Source organism: Lampetra fluviatilis, chromosome 10 (genome assembly GCF_964198595.1).
Source record: "Lampetra fluviatilis chromosome 10, kcLamFluv1.1, whole genome shotgun sequence".
In the NCBI taxonomy this organism is placed as follows: domain Eukaryota; kingdom Metazoa; phylum Chordata; class Hyperoartia; order Petromyzontiformes; family Petromyzontidae; genus Lampetra; species Lampetra fluviatilis.
Genome location: NC_136284.1, coordinates 6,777,466 through 6,797,264, shown reverse-complemented (window position 1 = coordinate 6,797,264; position 19,799 = coordinate 6,777,466). Strand labels below are relative to the sequence as shown.

Below are 19,799 nucleotides of genomic sequence, written 5' to 3'. Positions count from 1 at the left end.
CAATGGTCGCATAGATTTCATGAAATAATATTAAAGTAGAACTCCTCTTCTTGGTTCTTTCGGTAAAGTCACGTAGAATGGAACAAGATGCTTGAGGCAAGGCTTCGGTGGTACGGCCACGTGATGCGAAGTGAAGAGTCATCAGTGGCCAAGACTGCCTTGCGTATTGAGCCAGAGGGCCGCCGTCCACGCGGGCGTCCGAAGAAGCGATGGATGGACCGAATAAAGGAAGACATGAAGACGGTCAACGCATACCCTGAAGATGCCCTGGACCGAGCCAAATGGAGAAGACAATGCCGAAAAGCGGACCCTGCGCCACAGCGGGAACAACGCTAGGAAGAAGAAGAAGACGTAGAATGGAAGTAATAAAATAATAAAAATTTAACATAATAAAATAATTCTCACGACGTTTCGGCCACAACGCAAGCAGCCGTCCTCAGGTGGAGAGCAGGTCTGTCGAGTAGACAGAGTCAGACTTATTTTATTATGTTAATTTTTTATTATTTTATTATTTCCATTCTACGTGACTTTACCGAAAGAACCAAGACGATGAATCCCTGCAGTAACAAAAGCTTTAAATCGAAATATAACTCCTCTTTTCCGTGACAAACTTGGGAGCAAATTTTGTGGACCATATATAATGTTCGGCAAGCATATGTAGACAAAATACTGCAATGCAGATCCACTCGGTGCTGGATCATTCATCCAAAGTGTCAATTCTGGTGGAGAGATGGTGCGATAAGGAGAAATTCCAAGTGTGAAACCTGAAATTCCAGAGGAAAAGAATAGGCCTGTCTTGGTAATGAAGATAAATTGCAGACATCGGCTGAATCTGTCTTCACAAAATCCAGGCAACATATGTCCGACTTTAAAAGCTGTCAGCTGAAGGGATCTGAGTGCATGTTACAGTATCCACATACTAAAACTGTTGGCTTTGTGCACTGTGACATCTAAAATACAATCACACGCGATAATCCAAAACATGCCAGCATGTCAGCGCACGGTGAGAGCTGTGCTGCTCTGTTAGTGTAGGCCACCCCGTGTCATCAGAAGGAGCGGCACACGTGGTTGACGCTTGCAACTTGGTGCTCCTGCTGACAGAGTTCCCAGTGCCAGCAACTAACCCCACCTCCACAAAATCGCCCCGACCGAGCGTATTTAAACGCTTAAATGATGATTATCGCTCTGCCAAAGCAAGGGCGGCCTTTCACATAACAGCACACGTAAGGACATGACACGTACATTGTGCTTATGTGCAGGGCTTAATTTCACCCGGGTCTGTCCAGGTGGACAAGCCAGAGAGGGTGGCGAGGTCGTGGGTTCGATCTCGACCCTGACGCCTGTTGCATATTTAGAGTTTGCACGTTCTCCCCGTAATTACGTGGATTTTTCTCTGGGTGCTCTGGTTTTTCCCTCCACATTTAGAAACATGCGTTTAGAGTATTTGGCTACTATACATTTCCACGTAATAAGCTTCTTCATTGGGCTATCGTTTTTGACCAGGTCGCTTCTGAAAAAAGAGCTATATAGCTCAGTGGGCCTTACCTGAAAAAATAAAAAGTGTATCATTTAGTTTAGTTTCCACATCACGTCCAGTTTACCTCTTGCTATGGCTGTAGCTACTAGTCCGGGGGTGCCACCTGTCTGCCAGTCTACCAGTGATCCAGAAAAAAAATTAGTGAGATATGAATCCCTGCATTGCGTGTATGATGTTCACTGTTCGTGAGGGTGTTTGCCTATACGAATGTGCCAAGGGTATATCTATATGCCACTGTGTTAACATTATGAAAACTATGCAAAATTTTCACAAACTCGTCACTAACTTCAATTGGTTTTGTTAAATAGAATCTTGTAATTCAATTGCGTATTTGCAGATACAATCCAAGGGACCGTGTTTAATGCGAGGTTGGAGTGGTGGTGCAGCATTTGGCGCACTGCGCTCTGAAAAACAGTGATCTGAGTTTGATTCCTGGCCATAGATAACATCAATTGAAAATTATAATTTTAACTAGTCCTGGGCACTTTCACCAACCTGCATTGGCCATTGTGGTGAAGTATGGTTAAACAACCTCAATGACCAACACGGCATGGGGAAGTCTTCGTGCATGAGTGGCTTAACAATCCCTGGGCCAGAGCAAAATTGGGTCCAATTGGAGGTGGCACATAATTAGTGATACCAGTTGCTGTATATTGCTAATAAAAGTAGATTATGTGAGAACATACCGATTCAGTAATTCTATTTATAATTTAAACACAAATGGCAATTTTAAAAAAACTTGCCATGTAAGGTGATTGCAACATGAACTAAAAGGGCTGTACATAAAAACACACACGTAATTTGGCCTTCTTTATGATTAGCATTCGTGAATCCAGACCCGGCTTTTCTTAGCAAGTACTTGCTTATATTTGTTCCACACCTCACATCTGTTGACACAGTGTGTATTTAAAAAAAGCAGTAAGACAACACAGGTGGAGCCTAACCATTCTAACAAATCACCTGCAGTGGGAATACTGTCTCAACACACGTAACCGGCACACGCTGACAACTTCAACAACACAGCCTAAGAAAAAAAAGCCCAATTGTTTGAGAGAATGGGTTGCATTCAGACTGGCGTGTGCTTATAGCTCTCATGGTATACATTAACTCGTCTTTCACTTAAATAAACAGCACACTATTTGATTGCTAAACGCAACAATGGACTAAATAATGTCATTACAAAAACCACTCGTTGGCACTGGCTAACAGAGGCGTGTGCACAAGTGTTGAAGGGGTCACAGGGGCATGGGCTGGCAGCGACTCCCGGTGGAAGAAAAGCTAGAACTCCGCTGACTCCTTGCCCTCACCACGCTGGAAATTCTACGAGCTGTGTTTCTTTGAGAAGGGAGGTATTGTGTCCCCCGCAACGCTCTGCCAGTTTTGGCCGTGACAGCACAGATATTCCCCCAGAGTCAAATCATCTGGGGGGTGGCCGATGACCGATCCAGATATCACTTGCCACTGATGTCAGCCAAGGCCGGAAATCAAACGCAAACCACCAGATTCATAGCTCAGTGCGCTAACCATTGCGCCACCACTACCCCCCCCCCTAGCATTGCAGATATGTAATGTTAGACGTTATTTATAGTGCCCGCAGCAGAGCCTTCATACGTCATTGTAGGCACAGACCTGGCACTGCTCAGTGACAGGCACTTGAAACCACGCAGAGGTATTTGCACATCAGTCGCTCCTTGTCGGTTGCGTTGGTGCTGTTAAGATTATCTCTGCACATCTACATGGCACTGAGGAGGAGAGCAGGGGCCGGTGGAGGGGTGCATTGTGGTGGGGGTTTAAGAACAGAAAGTCCTTCAAGATAAAGTGCAGTGTTCCAGAACGCGCAAGGTGCAAGGAACAAAAAAAGAGGCCTTCTCGACTGCAAAAAGGGTCACTGCAAAGAATGCATGCAAGTTGTTGGCCAAGCAAAACTAGCAGGATTTTCAGCTAATTTGGAGACAGGCACACCGGCATTTTTTTCTTCTTTAGGCACGTTAGCACTTTGCGTTTCATTACCAAGCTTGGTTTTCAAACAATTATTCAACCCATCCCCTTGTCTGCCTCTTTATTTCATCATTCTGATCTATCGGTAAGCCTTCAACAACTAACCAAGGTATACATCGTACTTATTACCTCCATTATTACATATTGCTATTTTATCTGTGCATATTACCCGCCTTGACGCGGACATTGACGACTAGAGCATGCATTGAGAGACAGAAAGGAACGCATGGATTCTAATATATATGCAGGCTAGATATGATACGTCACGAGAAGGGATGATGGCCGAGGATTCAAACTAACAATGAAGTGGCAGCCAAGGGAACAAACGTCCCTGAGATGATGTCGAGTATGCAAATGAGGCGATGAAATCAGCTCGTGCGGAGCTGCTCGATAATTTGTTAAATCGCATGATCAATGCGTGATGGCTCCGATCAGGGCCAGTTGTGAATGCTGAATTTTATTTGTTGTTAGCCTTGTAAAAATACATTTTCTTTTTTTCTTTAACTCTGTTTTCCTTTTGAAAATATTACTGGGGGCCTCACAGTACCTGTAGCCCCAGGGGTCTACAAAATCTTAATCCGGCCCTGGCTCCGGTAAGACCTTCATCCGGCAGTGGATTGATCATGCCCACAGATGGGGATAAAGACAGGGGGCACGGTGGTGTCGTGGTTCATGCACGACGCTGCGAACCCCACGACCTGAAATGTGCTTCCTGGTTATGGCTACCATCAGTGGTGAGTGATCTCTGAACCAGTTTTGTCACCCACACACACCCCCGCCACCCTTCACCAACCCGCATTGACCAGCACGGCGAATTATGAGCACCCCACCTCCCCCCACAATCCACCAAGCCCCCCCTTCTTGACCGGCACGGCGCGGAGGGGGGTTGCCTTCAATCGAAGGTTGCTGTCTAAACTCAATTATTTAATTGCAAATCAACGTACACCCGACGACGCCGCAGCTCCATTTCAATTTGCAGGTGTCGCGGCATTTATCCGGAGACGCGTCAATGAGTGGACGACGACGCGGGCTCTATGGGTGACCGTCGCCTTTATATTTGCGCGAAATGATCCCAGTGAATCCGAACTGCATCCCAGAAAAGCGACCGAAGGTTTTGAGGAGGAAGAGGAGGAGGAAGAGGAGGGCGGCGTGGAACGAACCAGCGCACCGCAATCAACCCCGAAAGCCACAGCAGCCGTCACGCTCCATTAGCAGCCTGTCATTTTTATGCAACCCCCTGCCAGCCACGACCCCACCTCTCACGTTCCAGTCGCTTAATTTTGTTCCCTTTTCCACTCCACCGCTTGCCGCTACCCGTGGCGGCGTTTGGTCGCACACGTTTTATGGTTTTCGCAACCAACACGCGCACAGAGAACACAAACTGCCCTCAATCCCGGCACCGATGTTGCCGAGAAGGCGGCGGTCAGTCGCTGGCGATACTTTCAGTGCCTTTTCTTTTTTTTTTGGGGGGGGGGGGGGAGATGGGGTGACATCCTACAAGAAATGTTTGTACTTGTATTTGCAGCGATTTTAGCCGTCAAGCGCAAGCAAGAATTACACTTGCAAATGCAACCAAAAGCCAGAGTGGACTGCTTATCCAATCTTCCTGCGTAGTTTGGTCCATTCATAGAAATCAAGGGAAGGAGTGGTGGTGGCGTAGTAATTCACGCACTCTGCTATGAACCCAATGCCCCGGGTTTTATGCCCGACCAGGCCTAACATAAACGGTGAATACCTCAACTATCCTGATTCTCCCCTTCAAAAACCCGCAGTCACCAGCGTGGTGAACAGTAGTCAAATAACCCCCATGACTGGAGGACAAGGGGTGTCTTCATCCGGCATTGAAAAGGTACTGTATATAATAATGGAAGTGAATTTAATGTTTAGCCAAAACGTTTGTCCATTAATACACACTGTGGCACAGTGGTTAGTGCAATGCTGTACAAACCTTCTGACTTAAGATAAATGCCTGGCCACGGCTAATATCAGTGGTGAGTACTATCTGAACCCGTCTCCTCTCCTGACCAGCGTGATGAATTATTGTCAAACAACCCGCATAAGCAACGTGGTTTGGGAAGGTCTTCATCTTAGCAATGGACACTGAAAGTGTGCGGCAAAAGCATCCATAAAAAGTGTGAGGACTCTTCTAAAGATGTAGTGGCACACTAAGACATGCTGTGACTTTCAGTCTCCCAAGTATTTTCCTTTTATAATTTAACACATTCAAAGGCCCCCCCACCCCCGACTTTGTGCGTTCCCAATCCCAGAGCATGTCACGCGGTCCTGGGTGTGTTTAACAGGCGATATAATCAGCTTTCGGGCTGCGGGCAGATTGCCGAGCATAAGGGCCCCACAGACATGGGCGTGCACGGTTAGGACAACAGAGGGCCATCTACTGTAAAAATACTTCACCCATTACTTTCCCAGGCATTTTACGGGAAAAAATGTCTAATCCTCAGTGACAACAGAGGAAAGTGTATCCCCCCCTCCCAATTGGTTAAATTGTGGTGCTAATTTTAACGATAAGTTTAGAGAGAAATTTTTGGGGTAATTTCCAATAATCAGTGTTTCTGCTATTCTGCAAGAGGCTTCTCCATTAGGTCTTGACAAGTCTGACATTTGCTGAACTAAACTCAGATGATCTTTGTAAAGTTTTTACTAACTTAAGCAATGTCTTGGAGCATTAAGTTTCACTTCCATTAGCAATGCTCCCAATACCCCCATTCTCTAAACATAATTATTTTCGTTTTCCTGGCCAACAATTACGAATTTATCAGGAGCTGCATCACGCGGAACACCTGACTTAAACCTGACAGATCTGCTTAGTTGTGACAATTGCATGCGATAGCTAGCATGGAATGCATTGAAATATTTCCCAGAGATGTTGGCATCATCAATTAACTGACATTTAATCCAATACACATGCAGGGTTTTTTAAACACACTGACATTGAAGAACAGGGTAAAATGTATTTACCACATCATGCAATGAATTGAGCATGTTTGTCACCAACATAGGTACGTAATGACATCTCAGTGTCAGGATTATTGTATCAAGGAAATGTGCAGCAGGCCGTGTTCAGTTGGGATGTGAGGTGATCCAGAAGCTGTCTACTCAAATTTAAGGCTCACCTCATGCAAAGCAGTGGATCATGCTCCGAGTTCAGCAGATAAATTCCTTGTATCGTTTTTAGCGCGCAGAAATCCTATCGCGTAAACACATGTCCGTCACTGCTAATCCACCCCCTCCTGAAAGTGATGACACCCAAACGCTTCTGATGAAGGCCTGTCATCGAGACACGACGTGCAGTATTCTTCCTCAGAAATTCAATTTCTTGTAGAATATTTGCATGTAGATTGAGGCCTTGATCCAGCAGTGTCTAGATTAGACCTAATTATGGTGATGGAGACAGCTAATTTAAGCACGTGAGAGACGTTGCTTGGCTCATGTTCCTCATTACCCAAGATAAGATTTTAATTCTTACCTTAAAAATTCCATAAAACCTGCACAAACTGCATCATATCTCTGTCCAAAAATTGCATCGGTGTAGAGATGTTGTTTGACAGACCATAATATTGCAGTGCTCAATTTTGTAAGGAAAAGAGTGCATTTATTCTTGTTTTTTTTTACAAAGGCACATAGGTTTATTTCAGCACAGTGTTCACAACAAGAGGCTCAGTGGGCACATGCAATGAAAGCAGGCCCTCTCACAGTGAGTTTGGCATAAAATTAAAACTTGCAATTGACAGACAAAAAAAGGTGGCATGAGACAACGAGCAACGGACAAATGCACCGATGGCACACGTGATACAGCACGTGATACAGCAGTCGTGAACCACGTGGAACATTAGAAAGAGATAATTCTAGAAAAGAAAAAATATTCAAAGAATTTGTATCGTTACAAAATGTTTATATTTCTTTAAAAATGTAATTGCGTACACGAGTAGACGTGAAAAGATTAACATACAAAACATACCAACTGCTAACAACATTAACAAATTAATGCAGAAACAAGCATGCCTTCATTTGTACAATTAAGCGTAAAAGTTCAATTTAACACGTAGGCTTTTGCAACCAATATGATTCGTAATTGATGTTTGGGTTACATCACGCAAGCCAAACGTGTGTCGTAAATCCTCCTCCAAATTGCTGGCAACTTCCTGACGATGCTGGTTGCAACTATCACAATCAGGAAAACGCCACACCCAATGTTTTTAATTTGTGAGATTGCTCTCCGACACACTGGTTGCTTTATTACATTCACCGTGTCGGGTGTACAACACACATTTGACTCAAGCGATTTGACCCAAAATCAATTATGAAGTGTAAAAAAAATATTTGTAGTCAATAACCGCCAAGAAGATTGGCATTTAAAGGCAGCAAAGTGAAAACATAAAGCAAGAAAAGTGGTGTCCTCAGGGCTTAATTTCAACTGTGGCGTCTGCCCAAGTCAGAGACCAAGAAAATGTATTCGTACAAGGCACGCCACATCCAGTATGCCTCTCACTTTGGTTGCGGCTACTCGTTGCATACCTCCTACTCCAGCCCACCAGTGACCGACAAAATATTCAGTGAGAAATTAAGCCCTTTATGTAATAAAAAAAACTTTCAAAAAGATACATTCCCACAATGGACATCCAGTTTTATATGAAACACTGCACATAAAGCATACACATGACGCATCAGAGAACTGCAGTTTGCAAAGCTTCCCCCCAACCCCCATGTGCTAAATCTCAACTTTATACAAAAATACATATGGTAATAGAAAAAAAACATATTTACAAACGTGTGCATTTTTACAAAAGGGAAACGGAGCATAAATGTAACGAGAGTATAAAACACGTGTGTGCAATACGGCAGAGGGGAGTTGGGGTACGACTGCCTTCACAAGGTCTCAAAAACACATTTTCTCAACAGCTACAAAAAAAGGAAACCTCTTGAAAATCTGGGTCACAATGCTTTTGTGAAATGCTCTAATTTACTTCAAGTTATTTTTTTTTCTTTATGAATTGCTACTCCGTAATCAGTATCCAAAACTGTAAATTACACCAACGTAGTTATCATTGAATGGTTAACACTTGTGGAACAAAACAAACAAGAAAACAGTCACTTGTAATGGCAAAGACAGGCAGATCCTGGGTGTGTATACATATTTTTATAGATCTCACTTGGTGTTTCAGACCATGTGTGCCCACAACGACATTTCTCTCCCTGCGATGGCAATGCAGTGTGACTGGATACCAAGTAGTGTAAGAGCAAAGTGTGCATCACGTGCAGTCAACACCTAGACACGCACGGTACTCACAATGTTCCTGGCTCAGTGGCATAGCTATTGAGTGTGCAGGTGGTGCAACTGCGTCGGGTTCCACGACCCGGACAGCCCCAAGCACTGGGCTATGTAGAAGGGCGAAATTGGACAGGGGGGGCCTCATTTCATTTCTTGCGTCAGGGCCCATGCCGTCACTGCTTTGGTTTGTTCGACGCAGGAGTTGGAATATGTACTTGACCGTTGTGGCCAATGTTGCTGCAGCAACTGCTATAATTATTTACGGTATCTCTTTATACACAGACTAACGTCACCTCCTCAACTCATCCAACATATGTGGAATTGCTGAAATTGACAGACACAGTGCTGGGTGGGGCCCATGATCTAAAACGAAAGGAGGCCGAGAGATTGAACAGGTAGGTTGCTGAAAAGAATTACTGTCCTCAAACAACAAAGCAATCTTTATTTTGTGTCCCGCACGTGTTTATTAAACTGGAAAGGACGGCATTCCTCTACCCGAAGCTGGCGCTTGTGGCAACACAAGCTTGTGCATATGCATATTGGTCTGTCGGAGGTAATGGGATCCGAAGGAATGTAATAGCGACAGGAATTACTAGCTCCTCTCTGCTTAGCATCGTCCTTGCTGCAGGCTGGAACCGAAGACATCTCCCAGGTTTACATTTCTCCATCTTTCACGCTCTAACCCTAGCAACCTCTCACCAAGACACACACACCAAGAGACTCTTAGCATCTCTGGCATGTTAACAGTCAACCTAGATTTTTCTTGTTTTAGGCATGAGAAGCATGACGTATATATTATATTCTGATGTTGTCCTTGGACGATAGCTTCATTTTAAAATGACGTGGTAGCAGTCACTGTTTTCATCTGCAGAAAAGACACCGGAGCCACAGTTAGCTTCATGAGCCATGGATAAATGAGAGCGGCAAAAAATGATGTCAGAGGATGGAGCAGTGGTGAAGTATGCAGTCTGCAATCATGAAGTTGTGAGGTCAAATCCGGTTAGGGCCATTGACTTCGCGGAATTTCCACCACTGGCTAAATGTTGTAAATATAAAAATAAAAATATTTTTAAACTTTAAAAAAAGCACGCTTTAATGAAATGTACTGTCCGAGCTGCCCCTCCCCCTGCCCCCTTCCCCCATCGCCCCTCCCCTCCTTCCACATCCCCCACCCCTCGGCGTGGCTCCCCGCAGCTTGCCATAACGTAAGCGACCCGTGGTGATTTGCAGGCAACTTGAGTTGAGCGTGGACAATTAGAGCCGTAAAAAAGATTGTTTTAAAATATTTTTTTTTATGATAGAATATAGTATTGTCATCAGTATGACATAGCTATACCAAGTTTGCAGTCAATACGACATTGGGAAGACGGTTGAAATTGAGTTACAAGATTTGAGGATACAACAACAGACAGAGTGAGTTAAATAAAAGCGTGTAAAATGTAAAAAAATATATGTTTGGATTTTTAATGATAGAATATAGTCTTGTCATCAGTATGACATAAGTATACCAAGTTTGCAGTCGATAGCACATTGGGAAGTTGGTAAAAATGTAGTTATGATTTTTTGAGGATACGACAACAGACGGAGTGAGTTAAATAAAAGCGTGTAATACAAATAGGTGAGGGGCATTGGCTTAGCCCATCATCACTTTGGGGTTGATAAAGAGGAAAGTGGATGTCACATGGAAACATTTATCCCTGCCATAGGATAGTGGAATTTCCTCCACTGGCTGTAAATGAGAGGTGATGTTACCCCATACGCAACTGAGTGGAAAACCATTTTGACTTTTCACACAAAAAATATAAGAAACGCGATTTCATCATGTTGCATGTTACACAAACAAATCAATTTACCTTTTACCATGTCGATTGCAAAGCAGGTCTCATCTTGGAAATTTTGAATCATCTGTTTAAAAAGAATAATATAATTATGTTAACATTATTACATTTATAACCAACATCTCTATAAATTGAACATGTATACATTTTAAACTTCACAGCATGAGTAACGCATGAGTACCAGCCATTTATTAACCACAAAGTGCCTGGAGGCACCATTTTCATAAAAATGTTCTTCCGTCTGAACTATTAACCCGAGCCAGAGGCTTCAAACCACGCACTTGGCAAACGGCACAAAAAAGTGAAAAATCGTGCCCAGGCAACGCTTTGCTTCGAAAAATCTCCCTAATGGTGCATTTTTCCATCATTCCTTTATTGCGTTCACGTGCTAAATTAAGATTCCAGTTAGCCATTATCTAGAATTAGCCATTATTGTTCAGAAATGGCCCACTGAGCACCAGTGACCGAAGGGAGACCAAAACAATAAACGCAATTACGAATGTCATTTGAAAAAAAATCCGATATTACTTGTTTCAGAAACACTTGACTTCTTGGGAAAATGAATTAGCGTGTGTGTTTCATTCATGAACATTAAATATCTAGTTTGTTATTTGGGTAATTTTCCTTGAGGATCCTGTACTGAATCTCTGCGGAGATTCGTCGCAGCACGACGAATCTCCCTTGTAAAGTAGCTGGGTTACTCGATAAACGTGATCATCCGTGTGACAAATAAAATAAAAGTCAAAAGACGAATAGTGGGTTGCATATAAAACATGCAAACTTGCAGAAGGGGACGTCACCAAGATGCAAAATAATTTGTTCAATAATTAATGCTAACAAAACACTCATTAGATTTGTCAGTGCTCATTATTATATTATCATTTGACAATCCATTCCAAATCTTGAGTACTTGAAAGCCTTCATACCCAAAACATGGTTTTCGTTCACAAAACGTCTTGAAATAGCAATCCAGTCAAAAGAATCACAATAACAAAATCTTGTCATTCAACACAAAATTCTGTTCTTTTTAAAACCTTCACAACACTACCGAAACACAAGAGAAGCCCTGCACTCTGTTCCAATAATCAGATGTACACCATGCCGCGTGGAGACACCTTATCAATGAGATAATTGATGTTTGGAATGCAGCTGCTGCTGCTTCTGTCTGCGCTGTGTGGCCAAGCATGGGGGCTGGGCTGAGCAAAGGGGCATTGAGTGCGTGCACCCGTGTGACCGAACAGGACGAGTGAGCATGACTGGACAGACGAGTGCATGCGTGCGCGTCACGATCCGTACCTGATTGCTAACCAGGACGTGGATCCCCGTGGGTCCCTGCCGATACACGCTGCTGATGAGGTGGGGCACCATGGTGAAGAGAGTGGCAATTTTGTCCGTCAGTTCCAGGCTATTGAGCTCCTCCAGGTATATGGCATGGTACACTGCTTGAAAAAAAGAACACGGATAAAGATCTTTCGTTTAGCCTCACAGACTGCCGGGGCAACTGCTTTTCACAAGGGTCGATTATTAGGACCAGCATGGCACTAAGTAGGGGGTGGTGTGACCAGCACCACGCCCGCCAATCTTTGTCGACCCCCTGCCGGTGTTCATACCCGTGCACAAGGTAGTCGTTTAAGGCTCAGTCAACCTAGGGGAGGCCCCGGACAGATTCAGATACCACTATGGGAACAACGCTACCCAGATCATGCGTGGATGTAAAATTTTCCCATGCGGGACATTTCAGATTCACATCAATAAACAAAGCAACACATTTAATTGAATGACTTTCAATTCATGTATACTACTTTACTTACACTACAGTATTTCCTAGGTGTGTATCTATGCATTGATTAATACATTAAAAATATTCTTGTGCTTACAATCATATTTTAATTATTAGTAATTCATAACTTATTCACATTCTATGCAAATTAGGTGAACACAAACTTTTCAAATGAGACAACAATAAGGAACTTAAACCTTTGAATCGTTGATTCCAGTAGGGGGGTTTGAGGATTAATCTCTAAATGCTAAGTATTTGTTGTGTGTTACAATAAGATAGAAACACTCAACACTAGCATTGCATGCTCAGTTATTAGTTCCCTGGTATGGACCGATGGTGCAGAGATTAGCACATTGCTCAATATTTCAACCCCCAGCCAGTGATGAACATCAGTGGCGAGTGACATCTGAATCGGTACTGGGAACCTCCCTTCACCAACCCACACTTATCAGTGGGGTGAAGTACGATCCAACAATCACCATGTGTACATGTGGAGAGGCCTGCGTCCACCAGTGGACTGGCAAACGGATGTAAATGTATCAGTCACCTTGCTGAGACTCCTGACAAACGTAGATCGTCAACCGTGGCCGCACAGACCTGTCGCGTGAGACACATGAAAGGAGAGCTGTGAAGATGTGAAAAGAAACGGGAGGTTCCTTACCAACTAGCAAATGGATAATTTTCCAACATCCCTGCACTTGCACAGACTGCGTAAGAACATCTTTGTATGTGTGGGCACGCGCAAGTGGGAGTGTTGTTCTCTTCGTCAGACTTGCCATTCAACAGCGATGTTTGTATTTTGTGGGTTTTTGAGATTGATATCATACAACGCACATTTCCAGTGTGAATATGAAATTGGTCGTGAAGCGTTACAATATTTCACGCCGTGTTTATTTCAATTGATTTTTATCGAGCTGTGACTTTGTGGCTGCTGCTTCCTCTGCGCATAAAGTTTAGATTTATTTATGGGAAACCAAAACAACAGACTGCCTACGATCAATTCACCTGAAATGTGTCCCATCTCATCGTGGATGGGCAATCGCCATTCATAGCGGGTGTTACAGGCTGCATGAGCTACTTTGCGGGCAACAGAGGGCAGTGCAGCAAAAATCCATTGCTGTGCCGTACTACGCTCCAACATTCACGTTCCCTGCGTTCACCAACCCACACCGACCGGCGATACGGTCGAACAACCGCATCAACCCTCGCGGTGCATGGAGGCTCCCATCGAGCAGGAGATTGACAACAAGGCACTGAACTTGTACAAACTATGCATGTGGGAAGGAGCACCACCAACAACAACAATAACAAAACAAAAACCCGTCCACCAAACCCACAGGGTTCCGAAAGGGAACGCGTGCCGGCGGTGCCGTCTGAGCGCTGGTTGGGGTTAGTGAGTGGTGGGGGGGGGGGCGTCCACACCTCGCTTTGAGGGCGTTGTGGAGCCGAATTCCGTCAGCAGGGCCGCAGATCTGAATGAGGTCGTCCCTTGACAGCTTTAGCAGGTCGGCACCTGGAGGCAATGGGACAAAAGGGCATCAGCCACACGGTGGAGCAGGTGGTGGTGTGCGGGGGGGGGCACGGGAACATGGAAAGAAAGAAATATATCAAGGCGGTTTACTTTTACTCTGACCCTTTCATCTAAGGTCCAGCGTTGTGGGATTTCTCCAAGTACTCTGGTTTCCACCCACATGCCAAACATTAATGGAATTGGACAGAGATTATAATGCGGCACCCTCCTAAAAAGAACTCTGACCTTTTCACCTAAAGTCCACAGTCGGCAGCAACAACGCAGGCGATGACAAGGAGTACCGCTTTTTAAAATAAATGTTTTCTTGTGTTCCCTGCGCAGACACCCTGAGCGTGCTGTGCCCGAGACGGAATCCAGGCGGTGGTGAAGTGGTCTCACACCGTTTTTCCCACGTTACCCATAGCAGGCGTGGCTTGTTCACAAAGCCTAAATATAAACTCCCGTTTTCCCGTGAACTCAGTTGGCCACATAGGGTGTAGACTGGGGAGTGCTGGTATTATATAATTCGGCACCACTGCATGCATGCTGGCCCGAGGGCTAAAAATATTAATGAGCCGAGTGAAAATAAAGATTCTATTTTCTCAGGAAATATCAGGCAATTTGCCTTCTGCAGGAAAATAAATCATCTTCACGGACTTTCAGGAATTGTATCGTCATCTTGGAGAAAATGTCATTTCATGGTGTGTAATGCAAGTGGCCACCATTTTTTTCACAGCTACTGAATTGACAAAATAATAATTTCATTTCATTTTCTGGGAAAGCCTCACATTGTCTTAATACTCTTATTTTAAAGAGGGTCCTGCATTAGGATATTTGGCAGATTCTATTAATGAGTGATTGTCATCTCGGAGGAAAACCAGAGAACATGGAGGACAGCCACACATGAGAAAATAAAACTCAAAGAATAACACCCAATAACACTCACAGATGTATTCAATACATCACCATACTGCCACTTTCCTGGATATAAAATATATCAATAATCATAATTTATTAAAAATATTATTTTTATACTGGATTTACAAAGAAATACAATTACATTTGCAGCGTTGAAGAAGAGGGGTTACCGGCAAAGTTGTTGAAGAGGCGAGAGAACTTGGCAAACCGGTTCTTGTGCAGCCATTGCTGGGTCTCTTGAATGGTGGCCGATGGAATGAGTTGCTGGGGAAGAAGGGGAGGAGCAGTAGAAGTTTAACATCTGCAAACAGGAGACAACAGCTGTTTTTTGTGTCCAAAGAAGTTTAATCAAAAACAAGCATCAAATAAGAAAGAAACACATGCCCGCACCATGCTATATGTATATATACACACGTGTGTGTGTTGTGATAATCGGTAGTGTAGTGGTTACGAATCCGGTGACCCAAGTTCGATTCCCGAAATTATCTGAACGGGTCCTGGGCCTCCTCTAAGTCTACTCAGTCTCAAATGAGGACCTGGTGTGGTGGGTAAACATCGCCATTTGGGAAACAAAGGCGGTCGGGCGTGTTGCTGACCACCCACGCCCTCATGTGCCTTTCCGGCCTTCATAGGTGCTCCCGAACAACACTTGCTCAAAAAGTCCGTGAAGACTATGCGGGCGATTTTTGTCTTTGTTGTGCACAGTGCGAGTTTCCAGGGCTCACCTCTCCTGTGGGTAACGGCAGCAGCCCATCTCCCTGGTGAATGGGTGACGACGACGAGCAGTTTCCAGAGCTAATGAAAACAAAACAAAAAGTAAACTCCAGCTTTTGCTTTTTGTATTCCATTTATTTTTTCCCTCCCTCTGTACGAGCACAACAACAGCTTCCGTGCAATATAAATAAAAATTAGCTCGTGTCATATTTCGGCGTTGGTGAGAAGGAGAGCTGTCAAACGCAACACAATGTGGGGGTGGCGGGGGGGGGGTGGCAGGGAGGCTCTTTGGACTCACGTTTCGGAGAGGCTGTAGCTCTGTTGGCTGGAGCAGAAGCTGGGCGTTGCAGGGGGACTGTTGCTGAGGCACGAGTTGTCGGGCCACGGGGAGCACTGTGGGAAACGGGACAGATGCACGCAAGCACGCGCGCAAGCACCCCACATTGAATCCGTAGCTTTTTCAATGCATTTCTTTAGAGGGGTTCTTCGCGGCCTGGGACGGATGTCATAAGAGCTAAAGCTTCGACTTTTGCAAGCGTTACTCAACTGATGCGTGTCTGACATGGTTTGTGACCTTGCACCCGAACAACTGCGCAACGCTACGGGCTGTGTTTACAGACAACCCACATGTGCATACACACACTAACACACCCGTGTCGGGAACAGGGGCTAGGCAGATCTCATCTTGAGATTCAATCGGCTCCAGTTAAATATAGGCAGTTTGGGAACCTGCGAAAGAAAGAATGTAACGATGCGAGCTCAACATTCATTAGAATGCCCATATTATTGTTTGATTTTATTTGTCTGATTAAGAGCCAAATGCTAAGAATTGTTCATTTGCCTGATTATTGTGCGATGAGAGAAAGCGAAATTCATAACACTGCGTTGTGCTCACCTCTGTCAGAATGGTGGTCTCGAACGAAGGCTGGTATTTTTCTTTTTCGAGTGGAGTTCTCTTCTCCATCTTTTCCCGGTCTGTTTTCTGTTTCCGGTCGGCTCCCTTTGGCTGCGGGGAGTAAAAACACACACACAGAGTTGTCCTGTGAGCAGCGATAAACCACTTAAGTGAGTGCCCACAATATACGAAAAGGAATACACTGCCCCTTGATGTGATGCGAGATACAGAGACCCCCGTTAAACAAAAAAGCATCATAATTCATAATATAGGTTTTGGGTCAGATCACGTTATTTATAAATGTGTCGTAACCCTCCACCACCCGACACGGCCAAACAGTAAAAATTGTGTCACGTTTTTCAAAGGACAAAATAATTCACTTCTTTAGACCACCGGTGTGTTGAAGAGAGAATCAACAGCATAAAAAAATTTGAGTACGACGTTTCGCTGGTAATTACAATCAGCTTCATCGGGTAAGAATGGTGAAGCTCTCCTGTTGCTCCCGGTCTTAAATAGAGCAGCAGTAGGGTGACGTCATCATTTAATTCAATCTGGTGCAGTGATTCGAGGCAAAGAGGGGGAGGGTATTGTAATTATATAGATTGGTAATCATTCAATTGTTATTCAATTGAATGAAGCTGATTGTAATTACCAGCGAAACGTCTTACTACTCAAATTTTAAAATGCTGTTGATTCTCTCTTCAACACACCGGTGGGCTAAAGAAGTGAATTATTTTGTCCTTTGAAAAACGTGACACATTTTTTACTGTTTGGCCGTGTCGGGTGGTGGAGAGTTATGCCACATTTATAAATAACGCAATCTGACCCAAAAACCTATATTATGAATAATATTGGTCGCGAAAGCCTACGTGTTAAACCAAAAAGCATCGTCTAGCATCGCAGAGTTTTAATGAAGTTGTTACGTTACTTTTGCAACATCTGAAAATTACGATTCTGCCATCTGTTTATGTGTTTTTTGATTGCAGTGACTTTACTGTAAAAAGTTATCTTCAGGTTGCAATGTATTATTTGATCAATTATAATCATAATCAATTATTTATAAAAAAAAATATTATAATTTTACCAATTATAATCATCATTTATTATTGATACCGCACCACCCATGCAGTGCATCTCTAGGTGATTACAATTGGAAATTACAAATTTTTTCTCATGCACCGTTTAGGCTTAATGACAATGACCATCGTTTGTGTGCCAAAAATGTTTCCTTGCACAGGTAAGGCAGTTTGGTGTGGCGAGTACACGAGAGTCTGAGTGTGAATCTCAGCACCCGGGGTTTCTAAGTAGGGACAACACTGTCGTTATTGACGATTCTACATAGCGGCACAATGCCACGAATTTGAAAATGATCAGGCTCGGCAGCAATTAGTTGTGTCATACTAGCCCACCCTCGAAGACACATCATGTGAGATTGGCATGGAAATAATGTGTGCCAACAAATTGCAATTGCGTTTATGGAACTACATGAAAGTTCAAAGTTCATTTTTTCAAAGTTCAAAGTTCACATGGACAGGCATTTGGCAATCCATCGCTGAATGAGGACTTCCCTAATCCGTCACAATCTCTCACGATTACACGATGCAATGATCCACCTAGCACCCACACACTGGCCGAATTCATCACTCCTATCTGCTCAGTTGACATCATCTCGAACGCATTCCATTCATTGTCTTGTATTTCATCAATATTTCTTGATTGTCAGCTTGGTAAAATTACCAATACTAAAACTGTGATGACTAAAACTCGTTGTAAACATTGAGACCCCCCCCCCACTGAGCCCACCACCACCATGTACCTTCTAACACATTCTTGACCATTAACTCATGACCTTTCAGCTGTGATTCCTGCAAGCTCAACAGAATTGTGCAGGGTGGAATCATAATAAAAAAAAAATGTGCTTGAAATATCCTTTTTAAATAGCAGGCCATGGATGTGCGGCCTTAGAGGAAGTCTCTAACGACACTGGAGGCTTGCAGCGTTTTTACATGCCTCCAAGCGACCCTGGATAATTTTACACCATAAACGGATTCCGTACATGAAGCCCGGTTTAAAGTGTAGACTGCGCGGGTTATCTTCACAAGATCACAGAGAGAAACGTCCCCACCGAAGCCTTATCTTGCAATCACTGGCTTCACATTTCATACATCAGCGTTTTGTGCGTTACCCTCTCCCTCGCCACTAAAAAGACGTCTCCGAGAAACCCTCAGCGAAGCAAATGATCACCTGATGCAGAGAACACGAAATCCACTCGGGCAAGTAAGAATGTAAATAAAACAAGTAACGCGCATTCAATTTACTTTCTTGTATAAATAGAGGGCAGTGGTCGTGCAGTGGTTATCGAATGGCATTCTGGTTTATACGATTCCCTGCCATAGCTAGTAGCATCAATGGCAAGTGATATACGAACTCATCCTACGGAACCCCTCACACCTTACCCCTCCCCTCTCTACCCCCCACTTCAGCAACCAAAAATGTATCAGTCTGGCGAAGTATAATAATCCACATTTACCAAAATGTGTGGGAATCCATCCAGCAATGGATTGACAAAGGGCTGTCAAATTATAAATCGTTATTATAGCAGTGTTGTTCAAATTGTACTATGTCTGTGAAGTTGCATGTCCTTATAATGTTAGCCACCGTCATCTGTCACCAAAATCAAAATAGAAATTGTTCCTTAGGTACCCAATCTGACTGCCACGGGCAACACACACACCGTTCACTTGTTGCAAGTATCAGTGTCACTTAACGAAATTTGTCCCCAGGTGCTTTGAGAAGTTAAACAAAACAATATATATTTTTAAACCATTTGTGTACGCTCGCTACACAAGAATAAGTTTTAGATTTTTCAAAATAAATCAGTGACAAACCCTGGTTATTGCTGTGGATGTATCCACCGTAAAAAAAAAAGTGATCCGTGTGATTCACAGTGGGATTTTATAAAATGCCGTAACATAATTTGCTAAAGTAGGCCAATTTGTGTGCCAACGTCATGGTCCAAACTTGGCAAATATTGAAATTCCCGCAAATTACAAACTGGAATCTGCATCGCAAACATCGCTTTCCCCGACTGCAAAAAAAAACTTGACAGGATCCTCCAGAAAAAAGATTAATGAGACCCAGGGGTGAGGGAAGCGTCAACATAAATAATAATAAAAGTGAAAGCTATCGCAAGACAATCAGAAGTTATTTGTTTTTCTAGGCCTAGTGAGCCTGTACCTTACAAGTGGGGAACCCATAGCCAACAACGGAAGGACATCTGGCAAGAACAGCCCCAAACTGGCTAAAACCGGCTGGGTAAGTG

General features: G+C 43.8%; 1 protein-coding gene across 4 annotated transcripts in view; it reads right to left on the bottom strand.

The window, feature by feature from the left end:
• Positions 1-7,246: 7,246 nt before the first annotated feature.
• The window catches only part of TFCP2L1 (transcription factor CP2 like 1), a 29,359-nt gene continuing 16,806 nt past the window's right edge, over positions 7,247-19,799 (bottom strand). The window contains exons 7-15 of one of the 4 annotated variants that reach the window (XM_078860326.1): positions 16,478-16,588; positions 15,881-15,975; positions 15,594-15,663; positions 15,039-15,132; positions 13,863-13,953; positions 12,988-13,037; positions 11,957-12,102; positions 10,676-10,727; positions 7,247-9,687 (exon numbers count right to left, since the gene is read on the bottom strand). In XM_078860326.1, coding sequence (XP_078716452.1) covers positions 9,650-9,687; positions 10,676-10,727; positions 11,957-12,102; positions 12,988-13,037; positions 13,863-13,953; positions 15,039-15,132; positions 15,594-15,663; positions 15,881-15,975; positions 16,478-16,588 — 747 coding nt within the window. In that variant the 3' untranslated portion in view covers positions 7,247-9,649. Of the gene's footprint in view, positions 9,688-10,675; positions 10,728-11,602; positions 12,103-12,987; positions 13,038-13,862; positions 13,954-15,038; positions 15,133-15,593; positions 15,664-15,880; positions 15,976-16,477; positions 16,589-19,799 lie in introns of those variants that run through there. The other 3 variants (XM_078860327.1, XM_078860324.1, XM_078860325.1) reach the window with 3 other exon arrangements.